The 22,473-nt window shown below is 40.5% G+C and overlaps 1 protein-coding gene across 1 annotated transcript in view; it reads right to left on the bottom strand.

The window, feature by feature from the left end:
* The window catches only part of LOC124605733 (trimethylguanosine synthase), a 67,786-nt gene extending 47,714 nt beyond the window's left edge, over window positions 1–20,072 (bottom strand). The window contains exons 1-3 of the mRNA XM_047137612.1: window positions 19,712–20,072; window positions 19,474–19,633; window positions 4,773–5,986 (exon numbers count right to left, since the gene is read on the bottom strand). Of these exons, the coding sequence (XP_046993568.1) occupies window positions 4,773–5,986; window positions 19,474–19,633; window positions 19,712–19,827 (1,490 nt within the window). The 5' untranslated portion in view covers window positions 19,828–20,072. The remainder of the gene's footprint in view (window positions 1–4,772; window positions 5,987–19,473; window positions 19,634–19,711) is intronic.
* Between the last annotated feature and the right edge of the window lie 2,401 nt (window positions 20,073–22,473).

Raw genomic sequence — 22,473 nt, 5'->3', positions numbered from 1 at the left:
AACAGAACTTTCACTATCACATAACTGTACCACTTACTCAGACAGCACACAATGCATAGTTAATTTACATAACCAGGATTCAGAGTAATGATGAGCTTGTCTTTACATTACACTGACAACTATTGAACCACCAATTCACCTGCCTTCAAATTATTTTCTACTGTGCTCACTAAAAGCCACATAAAATTAAAACAAATGCCTGCCATGCAGCCATCTAGAATAAGTAAGTAGTATGAATCCATACCTAATTCTATCTTTGTTCTTTGTTGCTTTAGTGATAGTGTCTATAGTCAGACTGTTTAGTAGTGGTAAACACAAATGAAAACACTGTGTTTCAAAAATATTCATCAAATTTCACAAGACTGTATCTTCTACTCTAACGAAAATAGGAACTTGGGAATAGTTACAAAGCTTTTTGTTTTTGAAAGAATCATCCAATTTTACACAGCCAGGAAATTGTCAAACTCTGTTGTCGCTATGTGCTGCCACAGTTCACCCAAAGTTGTTGGAAGTGGAGATACGTGAAACTAATATCTCAAAGGACCTTCCCCCCAATAAAAAGATCACATATTGCAAGGTCAGATGACTTTGGTCAACAGTACAATGTCAGATCACTATGTACCTTAGGACCAACCTATCACAGAGCCATTGAGAAGCAGCAGAGCTATACTCTGGACAAAAATACCAGCACGCAAGCACAACAGTTACTGAATTGCAGCTGTTGGAACAGAGAATGCAAATGTCCTTTGTTGCTGTGTTATTGAGATCCTGACTTAAACACATTAGTTAACGAATGAGGAAGTGAGGGAGTTAGCTGCATCAGAAGGATCTCCACCGGCAATTGTATGAAATGGCAAATTACAACTAGTGCCAAGTGAACTTTTAGTTTGGATGCAAAAGTTCAAATTTACTCAGCCTCTATTTTCAATTGTGTAGGCAATGTAGTTTTGTAAAATCAAATGAATCATTTTGAAATTCCATGTAACTGCCACTATTTATATATAATGGGAATAAGGAATGTTTATTGTTCAGACTTACCGAAAAATAAAGATACTAAAGATCTAAACCAGCAGAGCAGCTGAATGCTGTGAGAGTTGATTTAAATTGGATGATCATTGATCTACGGATTTATCATCTGCATAAAACACTGTCATCACAATCTCAATCCTATTAGCAACAACTGGACTGAATAAAGTGGCACAGCCTGTATGACACAAACTATACTTTCATACTGAAAGCTATGTTTCAAATAGCATGATAACCCAACCCACAAAATAATGTCCAACATTTCTCCTACATAATATTCAAAAATTCAATCAATACCATGTGGTAGATGAAAAGATAACCTACATAGCATTTAATAGGTGGTGATTATGCAGTTGGTATCATTTGGGTTAAGCTGGTCATAATGTTTTATTTCATATATATACATGTGCACTCACCACAGAGTACAGAGATGAATAATGAAATGAAAAATTGGAATCAGCACAGACTAGATCAGTTCCTCAGTTTCCATTTAGTTGAAAAAAGTATACAAGTGACATAGGTGAACTTCATCAGCAACAGTAGTACTCTGTTAGCTTGCCAACAAGTGGTAGGAAGATGAAAAGGTGTTCTTCAATCTCAAAGCAGAAATGGACATTATATGTAATGGTGCTATGCTTCTAACTACAGTTTCAGTCTGAGGTGAAAAATCAATTTTTTTTCCTAAAAAGGAATTACTTTTAGATAAATCTTTGTTAAATGTTCATGCTGGAAAAATTTTAAAACAGCACATTCTTTTGAGAAAGTAAACAACACAAAATATTCACTTATAAAAGCAATTTCCAAAGATGTCATTTCTACATAGATCTGTAGTTTGGAAGCCAGTATGCCTGTATGAAGAGTGTAAAGTGAAAAATTTTGCAGCCTAACACACATATGGGTCAATATCAATGATTATTTGTTTCTTATTTTGGTACATTTTAAACATATGTCAAATGTAAACTTGATTTCTAGCTGCCTTGTTTATATCGCTTTTTGAAGTTGTTGGAAAGTTCTGGTAGAATTTAAATATAAGTGGCATGAGAATGAAAACGAGATAGATGGGAAAAATGTAAGTAAACAACTTATTATTTCAAAAGTAATAACCGTAACTGTTACTACATTTCTAACACTGTGAAACAAGATGGTCGATGCCTTTATGGACAACTGTTTGCAGTTGCCTACAGAACGCTGATTGTGCTAGGCATGCCCTTTTCCTCCAAAGCAAATTGATGGCCACAAATATCTTTCTTCAGGGCTGCAAACAATACGGAAATCACACAGGGAGATATCGGGACACTATGCAGGATGCGTGAGGGCTTCCCAGTGAAACTTCTCCAGCATAGTCGAAACAGCAGGCACGCCAGCCTGGGAAAGTCATGAGGACCTTTTTCTTTGACTGCAAGGGCTCACTGCTCATAGAATTACTGGAACAAGGCACCACAATTAACGCACAGCGGTATGTGCACACTTTTCAAAAATTAAAGCGCACAATCAAGATCAAATGACTAGGGATGTCAACTGACGGCATCATTCTGTTGCAGGCATTTGTGGCTGTCAATGTTCTTCAGACAGAGAATTGACACCTGGATACAATCATGATTCTGTAGGCAATTGAAAACTTTTTTCCATGAAGGCAATGACAGTCTTATCTCACAGTGGGATAAAAGATGTATTAGCAAAGCGACTGAGTTAGTGAGTGACCTAGCTGAAGGAAGGGTTACTCCAAAAGCAGCAAGTTTCCTTTCTTTGTGTGTGTGTGTGTGTGTGTGTGTGTGTGTCTCAACAACTCAGCACTTCTGCTTTTCGTTGTGTGATCCCTTATAATCCTAAAGTAATACTCTTGGATATGTTTAGTTCAAATGAATAACCTGAGATAATGCATGTCAATTTCTTTGTTTAGAATGTTTTAACTTAGCAGGGCTTCATCCAAAATTGGATGCTTTTTCACTTTCAATAGTTTAGAAATAGGAAGTGAATTCAATATGGCTGTATTTCTCTTAAGCATGAAGGTGATCTCGAAACTGGATCGACAGATGAAACCATATAAATGAAAGCTGAAAATTGTAGCTGTTGCTTCATCTGCAAGAATGTTTGGGCCTTTTGTGTGTGTGTGTGTGGGGGGGGGGGGGGGGGGGAGATGCAATGTGGCCAATGTTTTGTAGGGAGTAGTTAGTAGCGTTCTCATTAATTACAATGCAAAGCATAAAATTAAACTGGACACAATTGTATGCAACACTTCTGTACTGGCTACCTGAAAAAAAAATGTGACAAGTGGCCTGGATTGCAAAAGAAATAAAAATCATACTTGATCAGTGCAACAAAACTGCACAGAAAGATGGAAAAACTTAAGGTTCATAAGTATGACTGCATGAAATATCTGTCTACTCTTTCTCTTTCTGACTTCCATCTATTACACCTAAATTTGTGACTGGAAAACATTTTGAGCTGATGATTCACTGCAAAAATGTTTTGTAAAGTAGACTGATATAAAAAGAGACTACCAAGGAAAAAAGTGCATTTTATTTAAGATCCACAGTCTTACACAACCAGGAAAAGTACTTTTCCACTATGCCTTATGTAGCATACTAGTTGTATTTCCTTCCACTTTTTTTTCTATTCACTGTTGGTTTACTTAAAACAGTAGGAAATGGACTTGCATCCATTAACTACTACCCACTAATTTTCCGGTAATGTTAATAAAACAATGTGTGTATAGGAAGAAGTATTTATGTCGTGTGGCTGTTCTTGTGTCTGCTCTCAGATTTTTAAGAGCATTCTTTCTGTGATACCTTTATAATGACTACAGAAATCTTTGACAAGTTACGTAGCCTTTCTTTGAGAGTTATTGCTTTCAATTAATCCAAGCTGGTACAGATCCAATGCTAATCAACAAGCTATAGGAGTAAATAGGACGAAAATTTTGCCAACAATCTTCTCTGTGGACAAACAGATTCTTACAATGAATTTCAGCTTGCCACCTGTTCTCCCCACAATTAGACTAATGTGATTATTACATCTTAAATTACTCCAGATGGATAATCAATAATGTTACTGGTTGACACTGATTCTAGTGACTGTCCCGCAATGGCGTTGAATGTAATGTTGACTTTTTTGTAAATTATAGTTTGTAATTTAGAAGGTCAGCAAATAATCACCTGCTTCCAGAGCTCGGAAACAATTTCCCAATGGTGCAACACTTTCAAAATCAACATCTTGCCCGTGAATTATATACTAGATAATTTGTGTACACCATGAATACTACAGGATTTATCACTTTTCCTTGAGGTACACCTGTCACTTTAGGTTCCAACGATTTCTCCTTACAAAGTTTTGTTTGTTAAGCTGTCTTCAGATCTAATCACATGTGTAGCCTTATATTCTTAAAGCACACATTTTCTAGGCTGCAATGGAGAACTCTATTGGAGACTTGTCAGAAATTAAAACAAAAATGATGTTAGACTGGGCTCCATTCTCTACAGAATTCTATTCTCACCGATAAAAAAAAAAGTTAAAAAAGGAGAACCCTAGGCTTTACATGACCAGCACCTGCAGAATTTGTGTAGATTTTTAACGCCAAAAATGTTGTCATATACAAACCTGAAAGTGTATCAAAGTTCTATAATCAAATACTGAGGTGGAGGAGGAGGTGGTGGTGGTGGTGGTGGTGGTGGTGGTGGTAGGGGGCGGGAGGAAGACAAAAGTAATTTATATTTCAGCAACATAATTTACTATTCGTAGTTGCTTACCTTTCTTTCTTCTTATCACTTCTGTTTTTGCCTTTATTTTCATTTCCTGGAATGCTTTTGGGGACACTGTTAGGTATAACTTCATTCTGTGACAATTTCTCATGACCTACTGAACTAACTTCTTCATTATTTTGACATTCTTCAGATTTCTCTACAGATTCTATGTCTAATGACTCCATCTCCTCTACATCCAACACTCTATGAAGTCCTCTGTCAGAGCCTTCATTACTATGCTTTAAACTACAGTAATTTTCTGAATCACACTCTTCCAAAGGATCATAAGAACACTGCGGCTGCAATGATTTTTCACGAGCAGTACTGTCAAATGTTTTTTCCAAAAATGCACGATGATGTTTTTCGTACTGTTCCTGAAAATGTTGTTTCCACAATTCTTGCCAGTACAAATCAGCTTCTGTCAGAGCTTGACCATCACTGGCACTTTCACCTGATGAGGAGAATAGAGAACCACTGCGAACAGAGTCTTCAGTGTCACAGCTAAAGTCCAAGGAAGAAACTGTTATACGTGTGACATTTGTCATCGAGTCTGTGGTTCCTGTCATGTTAGCAAGTCCACTGTTTGCAGACTCACAGCGATTAGAAAATCGCTGATTGTAGTCACTACTGCTGATACTGTCACTTGAAGTTTCTTCTGTGGTTGGAGGTGAAGGAAGGCTCCATTGTTCAATTTCATCCTTAACTTGCAGCTGGTCTGGAATGTTGCATTCTTCAGTTTTCTCTATATCACTTTTACCATTATCATCAACAATACACTGTGGTGTATTCACTGCATCAGTATCCACCAAATTTGCACAACTTGCATCAAGTGGAAAATTTCTGTTATCAGTGGGGGCTTTTTCCGTTGGCGATTCTACATTCTGATTTAACTGTCTTGCTGCATTAGCACTTCCTTCTGAAGCTGCCGGTTGTTCTTCAATATTAAATTTATCTACCTGGTTCAGGTAGTCAGGGTTTATGTATTCCCCATACTTTGAAATCCAGCTTTCCCAGATGAGACGTTCTCCATTAATTGACCAGTATCTTTCCCATTCTGTTTGATTTGTAGCATCACACTCTGACAGATCTGCCCCACTATCACTGAGATGCAAACCACCTTTAGCAACAACTCCACCATCACCACGTATACTGTCATGTTCATCAGTAGAATAATTATTATCTGTGTGAGATGCACTACAATAACAGCTCACAGCTTCCTCCTGAAAAAAAAAAAAGGAACACTCATATGTACACAACAATGAAGCCAACCATACCCAAAATAATTAAGAGCAATGCACATTATATGCAAAATTGAGATACTGTAAATAGCTAAGTCCTTCTTGAAGTCCCCAAATCAAGTAATATTGTAGCAGTATTAATAATGTGAATCAGGTTGCTGAAATGTAATATGATCCCTCGTAAATCGCATATGATCTGCACACACACACACACACACACACACACACACACACACACACACACACACACACACACAATATGTAGCCCAACTAATTTATTGCATGAAAGCACATTGACTACATTTTGAAAAGTAAACACCCAGTAACGTTAGTAATTAAATGTCATGTTTGCAATTACTGTAGAATTGGACAATAAGTACTCAAATTACAGAGGAGAAAGGAGGGACTAACTGTATGTATTATTCAGTGAATCACAAGGGGACTGTGCTCTCCCACTCAGAAACAACTTAACATTTCAATAAATGATGTATACAGCCTATTGGTTGCATAGTTTCTTGTTATAAATCTTCATCAGTTTTCAGTATAACTAAGGGTATCTTCTTCAGAAAGAGTAAAGTCACAAAACTTACTTTAAGTTTAAATCTAATTTCTTCAGCTGATTTAAATCTACTGCATCCCATTACCCTTGTTTTACTTATACTGTTGTTAATCTTATGACCCCTTTTCAGGACACTATTCCATTCCTTTCATCTGCTGTTCTAACTCCTTTGTGCAATTTTTTTATTTTCGTACCTTCCCACTCCCTCTCCCTTCTTCTTCCCTGTCAAATTTCTCTTCTGTTCCCTTTATTGTTTCCTGAATAATAAACTAAGATGGGGGAGAGGCTACAATCCTGTCACACTCCCCCCTGAACCAGTGCTTTCCTTTCACATATCTCACTCTCTCTATTTTCTCTTTCCTACATTCAGAACTTGAAACAGAGTCTTATAGTCAATACTGCCACAAGCTTTCTCTGAATCTACAGTGCTGCAAACAAATATTTGTCTTTCTTAAGCCTCTCTTCTAACATGTGTTGTCGGGTCAGTATTGTCTCACAGGTTTCTACACTTCTCCAGAAACCACATTCATCTTCTCCAATGTTAGCTTTGATTAATTTTTACATTCTTCTCTAAACACACTGACAGAAAAAAAAATGTCAACACCAAGAAATAATTAATTTAGAGTAATGGAATTTTGGGAATACATTTGCCTAGGTAATACATCTAAATGATTAATACTGCTAGTTCAAAGGTTAATGTAAGCATGAGAAAGGCCATTGTACATGCAAAATGCTGGTACATTAACAACTGGCATAACCGTCAGAATGTTGAATGCAAACACGCATGCATTGTGCCTCATAGGTGCCGGATGTCAATTTGGGGGATGGAGTTCCATGCCTGTTCCACTTGGTTGATCAATAGAGGGATAGTTAATGCTAGCTGTGAATGACCCTGGAGTTGTCATCTGATTGATACCTCATATGTGCTCGATTGTAGCCAGATCTGGTGATCGAGAGTATGCCAAAGCGACATGTCAACACACTGTAGAGCATGATGGATTACAACAGTGGTATGCAGGTGAACATTATCCTGTAGGGGAATACCCCCTGAACTGCTATTCATGAATAGCAGCACATTAGGTTGAATCACCAGACTGATATACAAATTTACAGTCCTGGTACATGAGATAGCCGTGAGTGCTTCCGCTGTCATATGAAATAACACTCCAGCCCATAATTCCAGGTGCAGGTCCAGTTGTGTCTAGGCTGCAGATACGTTCACTGCAGGTCCTCAACTGGTCACCACCTAGCCATCATACAACCATTACTGGCACTGAGCCAGAATCAGCTATCATCAGGAAACACAGTTCACCTCCACTTCATTCTCTAATAAGCTGCCGCCTGACAGCACTGAAGTTGCAAATAGTGGTGGTTTGGGGTCGGTGGAATGTACGCTACAGAGAGTTTGGTTTGGAGCTGTCCTCTAAGTAATCTATTTGTAACAGTTTTGTTGTGTCACTGTTTTGCCAACTGCTGCTGCAGACACAGTAGGATGCATGACTGCCACATGCTGAACACAAATGACTTCCCTCTTGGTAATACCATACGGCCGTCCACATCTCTGTCTCGTGACTGTACCTTCCCATGGCCACCGCTGCCAGCAAACACGTACAGTGGTTACATTCCTGCCAAATCTTTCTGCAACAACACAAAAGGAACATCCACCTTCTCATACCCCTATTACAAACGACCTCATTCAAACTCTGTGTGCTGTTGTTAACGGCTTCTTCATCATTTTAAGGCATTCTTGACTACCATCAACTCACTACGTCCAGTCTCAGAGGTAAGTAACACTCATGACCATTGCAGCACATATTTAAAGCAAATCTGATTTGCATCCTTACAGTGGCACTTCTAGTAGCATATTCTGAGACTGCCATGAAATTTGATCATACGTCATCTTTCAGATGTAGAAACATGCCTACCAACTTTCATTTATCCTGCACAACTCATTCTTGGTGTTGACACTTCTTTTCCCAATCAGTATATTTCATGTCAATATTTTTACAATCAATTAGATAACGCCATTGATGTTAATGCCAGTGACACCTGTCGATGTCTGGTACCCATGAACATGTCTGATCTTCATCCAGACTTGGGTAGGTGGCATATGGCACCCAATGGTCGAGACATACCTCTCCCAACATTTCTGTTTCCGTCTTTTTATAAGCTGGCAAATGCAGGCACGCAGTTGTTTAAAAGCTATAAGGTGCTCTAGGGAAGGGTGCCGTTTATGTTGCTGCAGAGCTCACTGATGCTTTTTAATGTCCTCAGTGATTTCCGGTGACCACCAAGGTACTGACTTTCGCCGGAGGCACCCTAAAGAACAAGGGTTGTGTTTCCTGCCGCAGAAATGACCACTCTAGTGACCAGCTCAACTACCACATTGATAGTACCATGTGGGGGAGATTCAACAGTGACAGCAGAGTTGAAAGCTTCCCAGTCTGCCTGGTTTAAAGCCCATCTTGGTAGACGTCTGGGGGAATGGCACTGGGGGAGTGACAGGATAATAGGACAGTGTCACTACCACACAAGTCATTGTGGACTCTCCAGTGGACAGATGGGAGAAGTCCTTGGTTGCAGAGGCATGAATCAATGGCTGAGTAAGTGCTATGAGCCACATGTAAACGTGTAGGGGCCCCAGTATTTAAGAGACAAAGGTTGAGGTGAGAAAGTTTTGACATCTCTACCTCGGCCAGTAAGTACGGTGCCACCCCTCAAGAGGTTATGGGTGTTAAAATCTCCTGAAAGTAGGAAAAGGTTTAGGGAGTTGTTGAATCAACGCAGCCAACGTGTTCGCGAGTACTGCACCATCTGGAGGAAGATATACGTTATTTCCTATGCCGTCCTTATCCTGACAGCCACAGCTTCAAGAGGGGTTTGAAGGGGCACAGGTTCACTGCGTACTGAGTTCAAGACATAGACACAACCTCCACCTGACACACTATTACAGTCACTCTGTTTCTTGTAATATCCCCTATAGCCACGGAGGACAGAGGTACACACTGCTGGGAACCAGGTTTCCTGGATGCAATGCAGAAAGCAAGTGTAAAGCTTAACAGTTGCCATAGCTCAGCCAGGCATTGGAAAAAACTGCAGCAATTCCACTGGATGGTGACTTTTTTTGAGGCTGGGAAGACATGAAGCATGCAAGGAGGCAGGTTACGCCTCAGGGTCACCTGCTGCCACCGACTGAGTATTTGTATCCATTCCTATCAGTGAGATCCAGGTCGTCGGGGGACACTGAGATCTCCACCTCATCCTCAGGTGTAGAAATGGTAGGGAGTGGTGGTGTTGGGGTCACCGGAGGGTCCTTTTTCTTTGCAGACTTCTTTGTTTGTTTACCCTCTCGCTTCTCTTTAGTGACTTACTGGGAGGATTTCTCCGAAATAGCTTCAGGCACAGAGGAAGACCGCGAAGCTCTTCGTCCAGCAGCTTTTGGCTCCTTTAGCCACTGGTGAGAGTCCGCAGTGGCATTAATGGAGACCTTGGCAGAGAGGGTCCCATGGGGGCCCTTCCGCATGAGAGGAGCCAGAGGGTTGTTGCTTCTCCAGCTGGGGGGGGGGGGGGGGGACGATGTCCCCAACATTTGGAAGGGGGGGGGGTGGCCTTGCTGCTGAAGTAGGTGTTTTGGGAGGAACGGAAGGAGATTTCCCCCCTACCACCAAGGGGACAGATGTACTCTGGTTGCCTGTTTGTGTCACAGAGTAAGGAGACACTGGCACTTGGGACGGCGATGGTGATGTAGCTGCAACATACGTTGACGTCAACCGAATAGGGTGTAATCTTTCGAATTTACATTTAGCCTTGTGAAAGTCAATTGGTCCAGGGTCTTGTACTCCATGATTTTCTGCTCCTTTAGGAGTACTGTGCAGTCTGGCAAGCAGGGAGAGTGCTGCTCTCCACAGTTGATACAAGTGGAAGGAGGCGCACATGGAGTATCCGAATGCAGTGGACGTCCGCAGTCTCGACATGTGGCATTGGAAGTGCAGCGGGAAGACACATGCCCAAATTTCCAGCACTTAAAGTACCGCATAGGGGGAAGGACATACAGTTTAACATCACAGTGGTAAACCATCAACTTGACCTTTTCAGGCAATGAATCACCATCAAAGGCCAAGATGAAGGCACCCAGTAGCAACCCTGTTGTCTTTGGGCCCCATGTAGTAAACATGCCTGATGAAATGATATATCTAGATTGGCGTAGAGCTCGTTGTCAGACTGCAAGAGGAGATGCAATGGAAAATAATCCCCTGGACCATGTTGAGGCTTTTATGGGGAGTGACGGAAATAGGAATATCACCCATTCGGTCACAAGTGAGTAACACTCGGGATTGGGCTGGGGATACTGTCTGAATCAAGACCGCGCTGCTTCTCGTCTTTGACATTGCTGTCACTTTCCTAAACTTATCCTCAAGGTGTTCAACAACAAATTGAGGCTTTGTAGGTTAGAAAGGAGACCCCATGCATTCTGCTACAGACTAAATACCGAGGTGAACATGGCTCTCTTCTTTCTGTAGCCCTACGTTCCTCCAAAGGTGTAGCGAGGGAGGGAAAAGATTTAGGGTCATATCTGTCAGCATTGTACTCGATCTTGTCCCTCTTGGAAACTGCTGGCACTACAAGGTCCCAGCAAGAGACAACTTAGTCCGTTTCATTGCAGGTCATCCACCCTGATGCCACCCACTCCGATTTGGGAGCTCTCCCCACAGGCGCCACCCGGCCACAGCAAAGGCCACCTGGCAGGACAGCCATTGCCGGGAGTCCTAATGCACCAGGAAGACAGGCATCTACTCCATGGCGTATGTGGGGAGTTTACAGCTCAGGCATCAGCACTGCGATCCCTGTGTTGTCAGGGGCTACCAGCAAATGGGTACATGACGGCCCCACCACAACAGACTGGCTACTGTGCTGGATATTGAGAGCAGAGAAATCCAATATTGTCTTAGGGGCGAAAGAGGACAAGAGAAAACAAAAGAAGATGACATACGCTGGAAAGTGTCCTCGCCCACACAGCTAAACTGCAGGTGGAGATGCAAAGACATGACAAGCGGTTCAGGAGATTGAATCTAAGGGCACTATAGATAACTCATGCACCACGTAAGGCACCCTTCCCCATATGGCCTGCACTTCCGTAGAATTTGGAAAGTGGCAGGTCAAACCATAAAATGCGAGCTGAACTTATAGGGCCAAAAACTGAGACACTCTTTCAGTCACCTCTTACGACAGGCAGGGACATCTCGGACCTATTCTAACCCCCGGATCCACAGGGGATCTGGCCATCTTTCCGATGGAGCATAAAATGTGATTCATCTGAAAAGGCCACTTGCCACTCAGTGGACATTCAGTTGTGGCACTGGTATGCAAATTCCAGCCTTTCTTACCAATGAACACCAGTCAGCTTGCCCACATGAATCAGGTGCCTACTGCTGAAGCCCGCAACATTTGCTGAACATTCATTCAGGGACACTGTTGTTAGTCACTTGGTTCATTTGGGTAGTCAGTTGCCCAACAGTTGCATGTCTATTCGCACATACTCATCTCCGTAGCTGTTGTTCGCCCCGTCTTCTACGGCTCATGGTGAAACATAGTTGCCTCAGTGCCAGTTATGGATAACGCCTTTTTGCCATGCGCAGTATACTTCAACCACACAATCAGTCGGCAAACTTAGCTGTTTCCGAAATGCTTCCATCCTTGGCCTGAGAGCCACTAATTACGCCGCTTTGGGCACCACATATATCACTCCATTTCTGCATTACAACAATAACTGTACTGTTTTCCACATCCCTGAGCACACTTTATACACTGCGCACTGCAAGTACTGTCACCCACTGTCTGTGGGCAGTTATTGCACAATGACAGAAAACATATGCAGTGGTCACATTAATGTGACTGGAGTATGTTTATCAAAATAGCGCACAATTTTCTATTTAATAACCATAAAACTGTCTTGCTATCCATTAACATGTAATGAAACAATACTCAAATACACGTACTAATACTTGTATAACCGTATATGCATGGTTGGCAGATGACTGACAGTGATGCATTATCCACCACCAATTTGAGAACAAACACCTTACAAATAAATAAATAATGTCCTGAAGAGCTTACCTATCAAACCTCCAGATTTCAGACACTCAGACTGGTACCAAATGTTGTATGTCGATACAGTATCAAATGAAACTCAAATCTAGAGTTAACTACATGCAGTTGTCCAGCAGAATGAGCATAAATGTTAATTAAAAGTAACTCCAGAACCACAGAGGATATCGAGAGAATAAATGTGAGTAGCTAACATATGTAGCTTCTGTGGGGAAGCTGGTAAAGTGTTAGTTTGGCGTGCCAAAGGTCCTGGGTTCAAACCACAGTAACAAAAATTAATTAATAATAATTATGGCTCTAAGTTCTATGGGACTTAACATCTGAAGTCATCAGTCCCCTAGACTTAAAACTACTTAAACCTAACCAACTTAAAGACATCACACACATCCATGCCTGAGGCAGGATTCGAACCTGTGACCGTAGCAGCAGCTCGGTTCCAGATTGAAGCCCCTAGAACCACTCTGACACAGCGGCCAGCAATTAATAATAAGATCAATAATAAGTACATAAGGTTCAACTAACAAAGCGAAAGCAGATTGGCTAAATAACAGTGTTACAAACCCCAAAAAGTCCTTTTACATGTCAAGAAAATGTTCCCCCTTATAGCAATTTCACATGTAAACAGTTTAAAAAAATTTCTTCACTGAGCTATAAACACAGGACCTTCAGTACAACAACCAAACACTTACCTCTTCATCCATGCGAGATCTACAAGTCAATCACTCACAGATACACATTTCCTGTGCTCCACAGCTCTGTTGATACTTTTAATTAGCATTTTCGCACATTTTACTGACGACAGCAGTAACAAAATCGGTGTTTTGGTTCATACTCTATAGACATACTTTTGGTACTAATCTGAGTGTCTGACATCTGGAGGTTTGGGTGTTACCACTGCTAACCCTCCAATATCATAAAATGTTGATGTAAACAATGACATACTATTGAATATATGACTATCACAATTACCTGTAAACATCCAAAACATTTTGAAAGTATGCACTGGGGATTTTTTAACTCTGGCACAGGCAACCGATCTTATACTAATGACGTACAGATGTATGAAAGTCACTGTTACCTCCCCTGAAGAAGATCCCATGCAGGCACTACATTCTGAACTAACCAGCCAACTAGCAGAGCTTCATTTAATGTGTTCAACATGCCCTTTCCCACAGCAGCTGCCCACAGGCCAAAATAGACATCCGCCTGCACAGAGAGACATGCTGGTAACATCGCAAATTTGATTCACAAATCAACCTTTGTCACCTGTCTTAAGATACGGGAAACTAACAGATACGGCAGTAGCAATGGCAACTGACCTGACAAGAGGAGGCTGACATCGATTGTCACAGAAGATAAATTACAATCCTGGCAGATACAGTGTTATCCTACCTGAGTGTCCAGCATCCTGTCTTCTGATACGTACAAAAGATAATTAACACTTGTATGCTACAAATGGGCCAGCCATCCGGATTGGATGCATAACACTAACTGCTCATTTTTCTCTTCAGTGTGGGTTCATCTAGTGATTCACTGTTACCAGCATGCTTTATTCAAGTAATTTTCTATCTTTCTAAAGCCTTCTACTTGATGCTCACCACCCACGTCTCATTCACTCAACAACCTGACTGACGAGTCATGGATACCTTCATCACATCATGGACACACTATTCGTTTGATCATTTGTACGAAATAGGGATACAGTAACCTATTATGAGTTTCCACACATCACCCACAATACATCCTATAACATACTTAAGTATACACCACACGGTCACAATAAATTCATGAAAGACCACAGAGACTGACACCTGAAAAGCTGGGAGTGGCCAGATAAGAATTCTGCCTTCTACTTGCCTAGGGTGTATGTTGCTTCCCAAAAAGCAGCTGATAGTGAACACTTCTCGTTGTGCGTGTTAACAGTTAGCAGCCAGTGGCATCTGCAGAATAGGTATTTACATGGCTTGATCATTCAAATGCGTAGTCAGAGCAGAAGAATAGTTTCTGGGTTAAAACGATATGCCGACAGCATAAGGAATTAAGGCCACAAATCTATGCTCCTGTTTATGCACCTCCTGGGGTAGTCCAAACTCCATTGTCCGACGAATCTGCTTCCCAGAATATCCGTTTTCCTTAAAAACGGCCACCCAATGTACAAGTTCTTGGGTTAAACTGTCCATGTCAGCAGTGGTATATGCTCTGCATACCAGAGTCCTAAGGACACCATTGCATTCGTATAGTGGATGGCAACTCTCAGCATGCAGATACCGAATAGTGTGCATCAGCTTTCAGTGAACAATGTGTCCCAGAGCATCATCTGGTTTTTGTAAACTGTGACATCCCATCACTTTTAACCTCCTTGGTAAATTTAATGCTGGGATGAAGACAGTTGAAGTGATGCAAAAATCTGTTGGCAGCATCATGTCCATGTGGCCATCTGTAAATACCTCCAGAAGCATTTTGGTTGCATAGCCGAAGTCCTCTGTGCCATATCCTCAAAGCCTCCCATAAATAAACTGGCGACTTTGGGTGATAAAGGACTACCCATAGCCCCTCTGTCATTCTGTTCAAAAATGTTGCTGTTAAATGAAAAATACATAGATGTCGGTGCATGACGACAAAGCTTCACCAACTCTTCATCCAGTTTTTCACTAATCAAACTCGGAGACTCTTCCAGAGGATTTTGAAGTCCTATATAGGATGTTGATTTGCAGCCATGGCATCAGTTCTCAGTGGGATGCAGCAGCATTCTCCTGAAGATAGCAAACAGTTGGTTCACCAGACTATTGAATTGCCTTGATTCTATGATCCGGCAGCAAACCTGAAGAGACTTTCAAGACTTATTACACCGGGAAAGCCTATAATGTCATAACACATAAATGTGTTTACTGAGGAGAGTACAGGTGGTTGGATATAGCCTTGTTAAAGCAATTAATTGAAGTGTTTTAGTAATAAAATTGAATTAACCTATACCATGATGGCCATGCACAACATTATCCTGAATCCTAAGACCAGTGTGCTAAATAGACTAGCCTATAAAACCTAACGCACAATTATCTTATGTTTGTAGATACCTGGATCAATTAACTTGAGAGCAGGAGAAATGCTTACACAATCCAGAACGAATTTTCACTCTGCAGCCGGGTGTGCACAGATATGAAACTTCCTGGCAGATTATAACTGTATGCTGGACTGAGATTTGAACTCGCAGACCTTCACCTTTCGTCGGCAAGTGCACTATCAACTGAGGTAGCACAGTTTTGCAGCACTTCTGTCTAGTTTGAAAGGGAGGAGATGAGGAGCTGGCAGAAGTAAAACTATGAGGACAGGATACAAGTCGTGCTTGGGTAGTTCAGTTGGTACAGGACTTGTCCACAAAAGGCGAAGGTCTAGAGTTCGAGTCTCTGTCCAGCACACAGTTTTAATCTACCAGGTAGTTAATTGCACATTATTCACTTAGTCCCTCCGTACTTTTCATTACTTTCATCTGTCTCAAGCCTTGCAATATAAAGCAGTTCTTGGGCTTAGCAACATCTACCACAGGTCAATCAACAAATTTTGCAGGAAGTTCAAAACCACGAGATACACTGCACTGCAGTAGACATTGTCTTTACTGATCTGAAGATCACTGTCACAAATACAGTACTTTTATTTCATGCACTGCCACACATGCCTCTAGCTGTAGTAGTACAAGGGGACTACAGTCAGGAAGATACACATATTGTCACACACTAAGACTATTCCACAACGAGAGAGCGCACTGGAAGAGGTTCATGTTCTGCGTTTCCTGCACACAATTCTGCTATGGTCTGAATAGCAGGTGCATCACAGTGTGGAGTGAAATGGCAAGACAATGGAAATGTATTCCAAAACATGATTCTTGTGGGCAAAATACTTTAACTGCACACATATTCATCATGACATTCCGGTACTAGGCACATGGAACAGATGCAATGTTGTGTCCAGCTGTAGTGGAATGGTGCCAACAATTTGGCCAAGGCTGCACAGATGTGGGTGATGATGACTGGGAAGGAAGGCCATCAACATCGACCAAAGATGACAATGCCCACGTAATCAGGGAACTGATTCACAGCAATTGCAGATTTTCTGATGGGGATGATCACAAAGCAGTTCTCAAGTGGCTCCTAGATCATTACAATCATTCTTAAACTGAATGGTTGGTGTAACATATGACTGTTGCTTACAGCGACTTGATGGTGTCTTGTAAAATAGTGTCATATGTGCCTCACTTTGAAGTGTAGTGCAGCATTCAATAGAAGTTACTTGGCCTGCTATAGCAATGTGTAATTTACTTTTTGAAATCCACTTGTAAATGCTTTGTTCCCTGCAGCAGGAGCAGTTTCTAATTGCTAACTGCAGTCTCTTTCATTTTTCAACCAGTAGCTACCTCCTACAAAAGCCAGCCTGTTGCCATATTACCAATATTTATGCAGCTTATGGTGCCATTACAAAATTCTGATACATGCTAAAAGGTTGACCATTCCCTCTTTACATGGCAACAAACTGCTAGCATATTCTTTGTGCCAGACCAGCTACAACATCGAAGACTTGAATCACCAAATTCACTGCACGTATCAGGTATGTCAGAGGTGTGCAGAACATGCCAGCAGATGCCCCTCCTGCAGTGAGACAAAAGTAAAACTATCATATTTCTAAACTCTTATTAGCAGACATGAAAAGAATGACAAGTTAAAGTTGCATTTTGTTTCTTGATCTAGACTGCAACTGCACACAAAATAAAAATGGGAGGATGCGTTACAATGTCAATACCGGATGTACACTCACTTGTTATGTCCGAGTCCCAACTTCACTTTGTAGTCTGTCCCAACCAGGAGTTCAAGTCATAATATGTCTAGTTAAAAAAAAAAAGCATTTGTGTAGTCCAAGCTAAAAGGTCTTACAACAAAGCAGCACATGGCAGCAGAAGAAAATAAGTCACCACGTCAACCCCCACACCCCTTTGTACTTCCATTCCATCAAAGCCAGTATTTTGAGGATGTCCATAAAGATACTGTCGGACCACATCGACTAGTTGTACACAGAAGCTAATGGCAACCCACCACTTTTCATATTGACCTTGAGCTGCTGTGATGGAAGATGCCACAACTCACATAGCAGCCAAAATATTCTTTTCAGATGGATCACACAATTTGCTATACCACTAACTATACCAGTAACTATATGTCAAGGCCAACAATTCGTGTCTCACTTATGACACTACATACATACCTATCATTCTTCAGCAAATAACTACATTTAAATTTACATTTTCACCTAAAATCTTCCCTTAGGTGTCATGTTTCCGAACATGGGACAGAAACCAACATTTATCATCCTTGGTGTGCAAACCATCTTCAAAGAGGATCTTACTGCAACAACGTAATATTTAGTCTATGGACAGACATTCAGTTTCCACAGATTTTTGATACCACTCTAAGTAATGACAAAGAAGTATCTCATTTTCTTCAATGGCGTCACACACACACACACACACACACACACACACACACACACACACACACACACAGGCTTTGACATGCAGTATTTGAGGTAGGCCCCTATACAATTCCAAGTTCCACTCGTATTTCAAAACTTGTGTTCAAGTGAATGCACTACATGTATCATGATGTGACACAGAAATCAATGCAGCCACCTACAATAATTATTTGCAATGCTCACACACCATGGAAAGATATTTGAGATTGACGTGTACTGTTGCCTATGATGATGAGCTTCACCAATAGTTTAGTACCATCCTTTACAACTGTATAGTGGAAACCTGTGCCCACCAGAAAGGAAAACAGGTCATCTGACCCAGGGAATGTGGAAGTACCATACACCTCTTCTTAAATGGAGCATTCTAACAATTGACCAGTGACTATCACATTTGCGTCGTCCACAAATACCATCAACATGGGGCAGAGGAGAAAAGGGTGGGTGAGTAATGTGACTTGGCTGACAGTTCTTGGCTTACATAAATACATTCTGACTACCACACTAACAACGTACTACTGCACAAAAACAAAGTCCATACTATTCCAATGATCACCTTGAAAGATAGCAGGTGGTGGTGGTGTGGGTGGGAGGATACGGACAACACATAGGTCGAAATGTGCTACACAGCGTTTAGTGAATCCAAAAACCATGTGACAAGGATCAATCAAGTTTTACAATTTGGTTAAATGAGGGTAGCTGAAATTAAATTACGTCCAACAGATCTACAGTTACATCACAGTGATGACAAATGTTATTTCACAATGACCTATTCTGGCATTTATTGAATATATAGCGGATAAAACCAGTCTTCAAATATACAAATAATGACTACATTTGTTCTCACTTAAGTTTTATTCAAATATATAACCTGTGACCTGATGTATCCACTAAGCAACAGGAAACTCGATGCAAAAACTTTCTGGATCAAAGGAAAAGAAATTCCCAATCTATTCGCTACGTCTAATAACCTTGATGTGATGAACACAGAAAAAACAAAAATGTATGAACACAAAACCTTCTCTCTGCGATCACTTTCAGTTCCGCGGTTTGAGAAATACTCTATACGATCTCAAGTTGCAATTGGTTTCATCCGTAAAATAACCATCCATACACCTGCACATTTATATTCGTCTGACGTAAAGTGTCTCACTTCTAAAATTCGGTTTTCGTAAGAGTTCAACAAACTGCCAAGCTTAACATACATAATTACATATTTACAAACAGCTGTCACATGTTTAATCGCATGCTGGAATGCATGAAGTTTAATATGACATGTATGTTTACTTACTTCTGGTTTACCCACCAACTTCAGTGCTGTTACTTCAGTGTTTCCTTTTTCTTCTAGCGGGATTAAGGTATAGGAATCTTCACCATCTAAATTATAATGAGTTTCGTCCTCACTTCCATCAGTTTTCTCGCACATTCCCCCTTGCAAAAATTCAGCATTACTGTAACAATAACAGACGACACACTGTATCACGTCCCATAAACAACTCTTTATTGTCACTTCTTTGTGCAACCATTACCGTATAAAAACTCTGCTGCAGAGGCAATAGATACCCTCACTGTCACTAACACTTGTTGGTGCTTCACTCACTGCCAAATGAATCTCCGCTAGTGGCTCCCAAAAATGTTCACACATGATAAACAAAATACTATGAACTAGTGTCAGACGAAACACATAGTAAAAAAAGAGTAGTAATCAAACGACGCCTAGCTAGTTTTAATTCCAAATGGATCGTGTTTTTACTCTGTATGGCCAGCGCCATTCCTAAACCTTGTTGGAAATGGTCAATTACTACAGAATACCACTTTCATTCACACTTTTACACACGACGCCTCTCTACACACACACCTCTCTTCACGCTTCTCAGATCTTTAAGTTCAGACAGTACAGGCGTCTAAAGCTAGCGAAATGAGGGATGCTCAACTACTGGACCTACCGATAGATGGCCCTAGCGCGTGCCGGCCAAACATTATATCATTGAGTGTCCGCCAGAGATCACTGGTGTCCGCCATATCTGAATTTGGCAAAAAGCGAAGTGTCAAAACACGGATGAAAATGTTTTTCGTTCTGCGCCCTCATAAGTCTTTTATATTCTATGTTCTAGATATCTACACATCAACATAATGAAGTGTTTCTAATCTAGCGAGAAAAAACAGTGACTGTTCTGCTATGAAATTCCTAAATTCGAGTGTGTTTTGGAAGTTTGGCAAGCTGACCTATAAATTGTTTACTATTAATTTTATGAGTGCTTTACTTATTTGCTCGTTTTAAAACACTATTTAAGATTCAATGGAGGTCAACAAATTACCTTGCTTGCCAAAGCTTTTAACTACAGGTATAATTCGGAAAATCAAGTGTGGAAAAGAGTGAAGACGTCCCTTAAAGAGAAGTTGACATCGTTTGCTTAGGGGTATCTTTACTGACAACAGAAATTACAACTGAACTATTAAAGTATTACTTCCATATAAACGGAAAAAATTTTTCTTTATCTGTAGTGATGCATTACCGATCTGCTTATATGCTGACACTGTAATTGCAACATGCACTTACGAATTTGGCTCACTCTTTGATCAGAAATTTAAATACCATGATATTATTAACGCCTGTACATGACACGGTGTATTTTAACTGAGTGATAAGGTAGAAGTACTAGTTTTTGAAAGTGCTTCAGTCTTTGATACGAGACAAGAAATACATTTAAATGAGAGAAACACAAAAACCAACGTTAAGGCTCCTCTTAAATGCATGACTTGTATCATTTGGAAGTTACGTCTATTAATAATATTATATTGGACTGATCCATGATGATGTAGGAAGTGAAGGAACTTGTTGAAAATAACATCGTTCACAGCTGTTAATTTTAAGGTTGGGGTGTCTTAAAACTGTAATTTTCCAGTCTGACACCCAAACAATGACTGGTATCATGGTTTTATTTTAAAATTGAGTTAAAAACATGTCAGTGAGAAAAAATTATTACACTATGAATTACAACCATGGAATCTTATTTCTGTGAATCTTGGTTCCAGTCTTTGACATGGTGTCAATCACTGAAATGACTGGTTGTCAGTATAGGGCCCAAGCAAAAAACAAACCTGAAAGCAAAAGCTGCAGAAGTTGGCACCCCAATGGCTGCTACAATCTGTGAGAGACAAGGGTGACATTATATTTCAAATTTAGTGTAAAAAGTTCCATATTGTCTGAATTTGTCCTTTAATGACAGGACATTCTAGTCCAGTCGATTTTCTTACCTGCAAAAGTACACTAGCCAATACCAGTGGCACAAAGGCAGTGCCAAATTACAAACTATCCAGTAACACAGAAGTATTGCTGGACAATGTACAGTAAATAATATGTAATAACCTGAGAAATTCAGAATTGGTTTGAAGAAATAGAACAGTATTTGGAAAGAGAGTAACATTTTGAATATAACAAATGACGCAAGTAGAGTTTTCAGTTATTATGAGAGCTTGCTTAATTATTTTTTTTCCTCTCTCTTCTCCATTCTCAAGGGAAAAATGTGATAACATAAAAGTGCAAGAAAGTTGTGTACAATGTTGGAAATGACAATAAAGAAAATCGCACCATGCTTTTAACAGCATATGCTGCTGTAAAGGTTGCTCCTCCTAAGAACATGATGTTCTCCAATCTCTCTCTCTCTCTCTCTCTCTCTCTCTCTCTCTCTCTCTCTCTCTCCTCCATGTGAAGAGTATTCCTGTAATAACAGCTAATAGCATACCAAGAACACAAGGGTGTCACAGTGGAGATTTGTTTTCTGGTACAGACGTCTGATACAACTATTCCACAGCAAAACTTACTTTCAATAGGTGTGGTAGCAGTGCACTCCCATAGGATAACAGAATATTATGTCCTCCAGGAATCACATTGGGTACACCACTTACAGCATAAACTGTACAGCAACTACAATGTTTTGTGAGCAAGTAATACCAGTCAGTATCTTTAATTTTAACATAACTCTTGACTCCCATAATTACCTGCTTATACATGTGCTTGTACTACAGGTTATTGGTAAAGCAAATACTTATTGAATAGGTCTTACACATTTAATACTTAGCAGAAATTCTTTTATTACTGTATCACCTCTATGGTGAATTAAGAGGTACTGACTGGTTTCTTTGAACATTTAATAGAAGCCTTCTTTTTACCTGCTATTGATAGACAGCCATTCCAAGTTCTGTACAGAACAATCTCTCACATTTTTCATGAGGTTTGTTATTCTGTACACTAAGATTTCCTCTTCTAAATTGTAAATATTGCATTCAA

The sequence above is a fragment of the Schistocerca americana genome, chromosome 3, assembly GCF_021461395.2.
Source record: "Schistocerca americana isolate TAMUIC-IGC-003095 chromosome 3, iqSchAmer2.1, whole genome shotgun sequence".
In the NCBI taxonomy this organism is placed as follows: Eukaryota; Metazoa; Arthropoda; class Insecta; order Orthoptera; family Acrididae; genus Schistocerca; species Schistocerca americana.
Note: the sequence above shows the minus strand (reverse complement) of the source record. Positions and strands in the feature narration are given on the sequence as shown.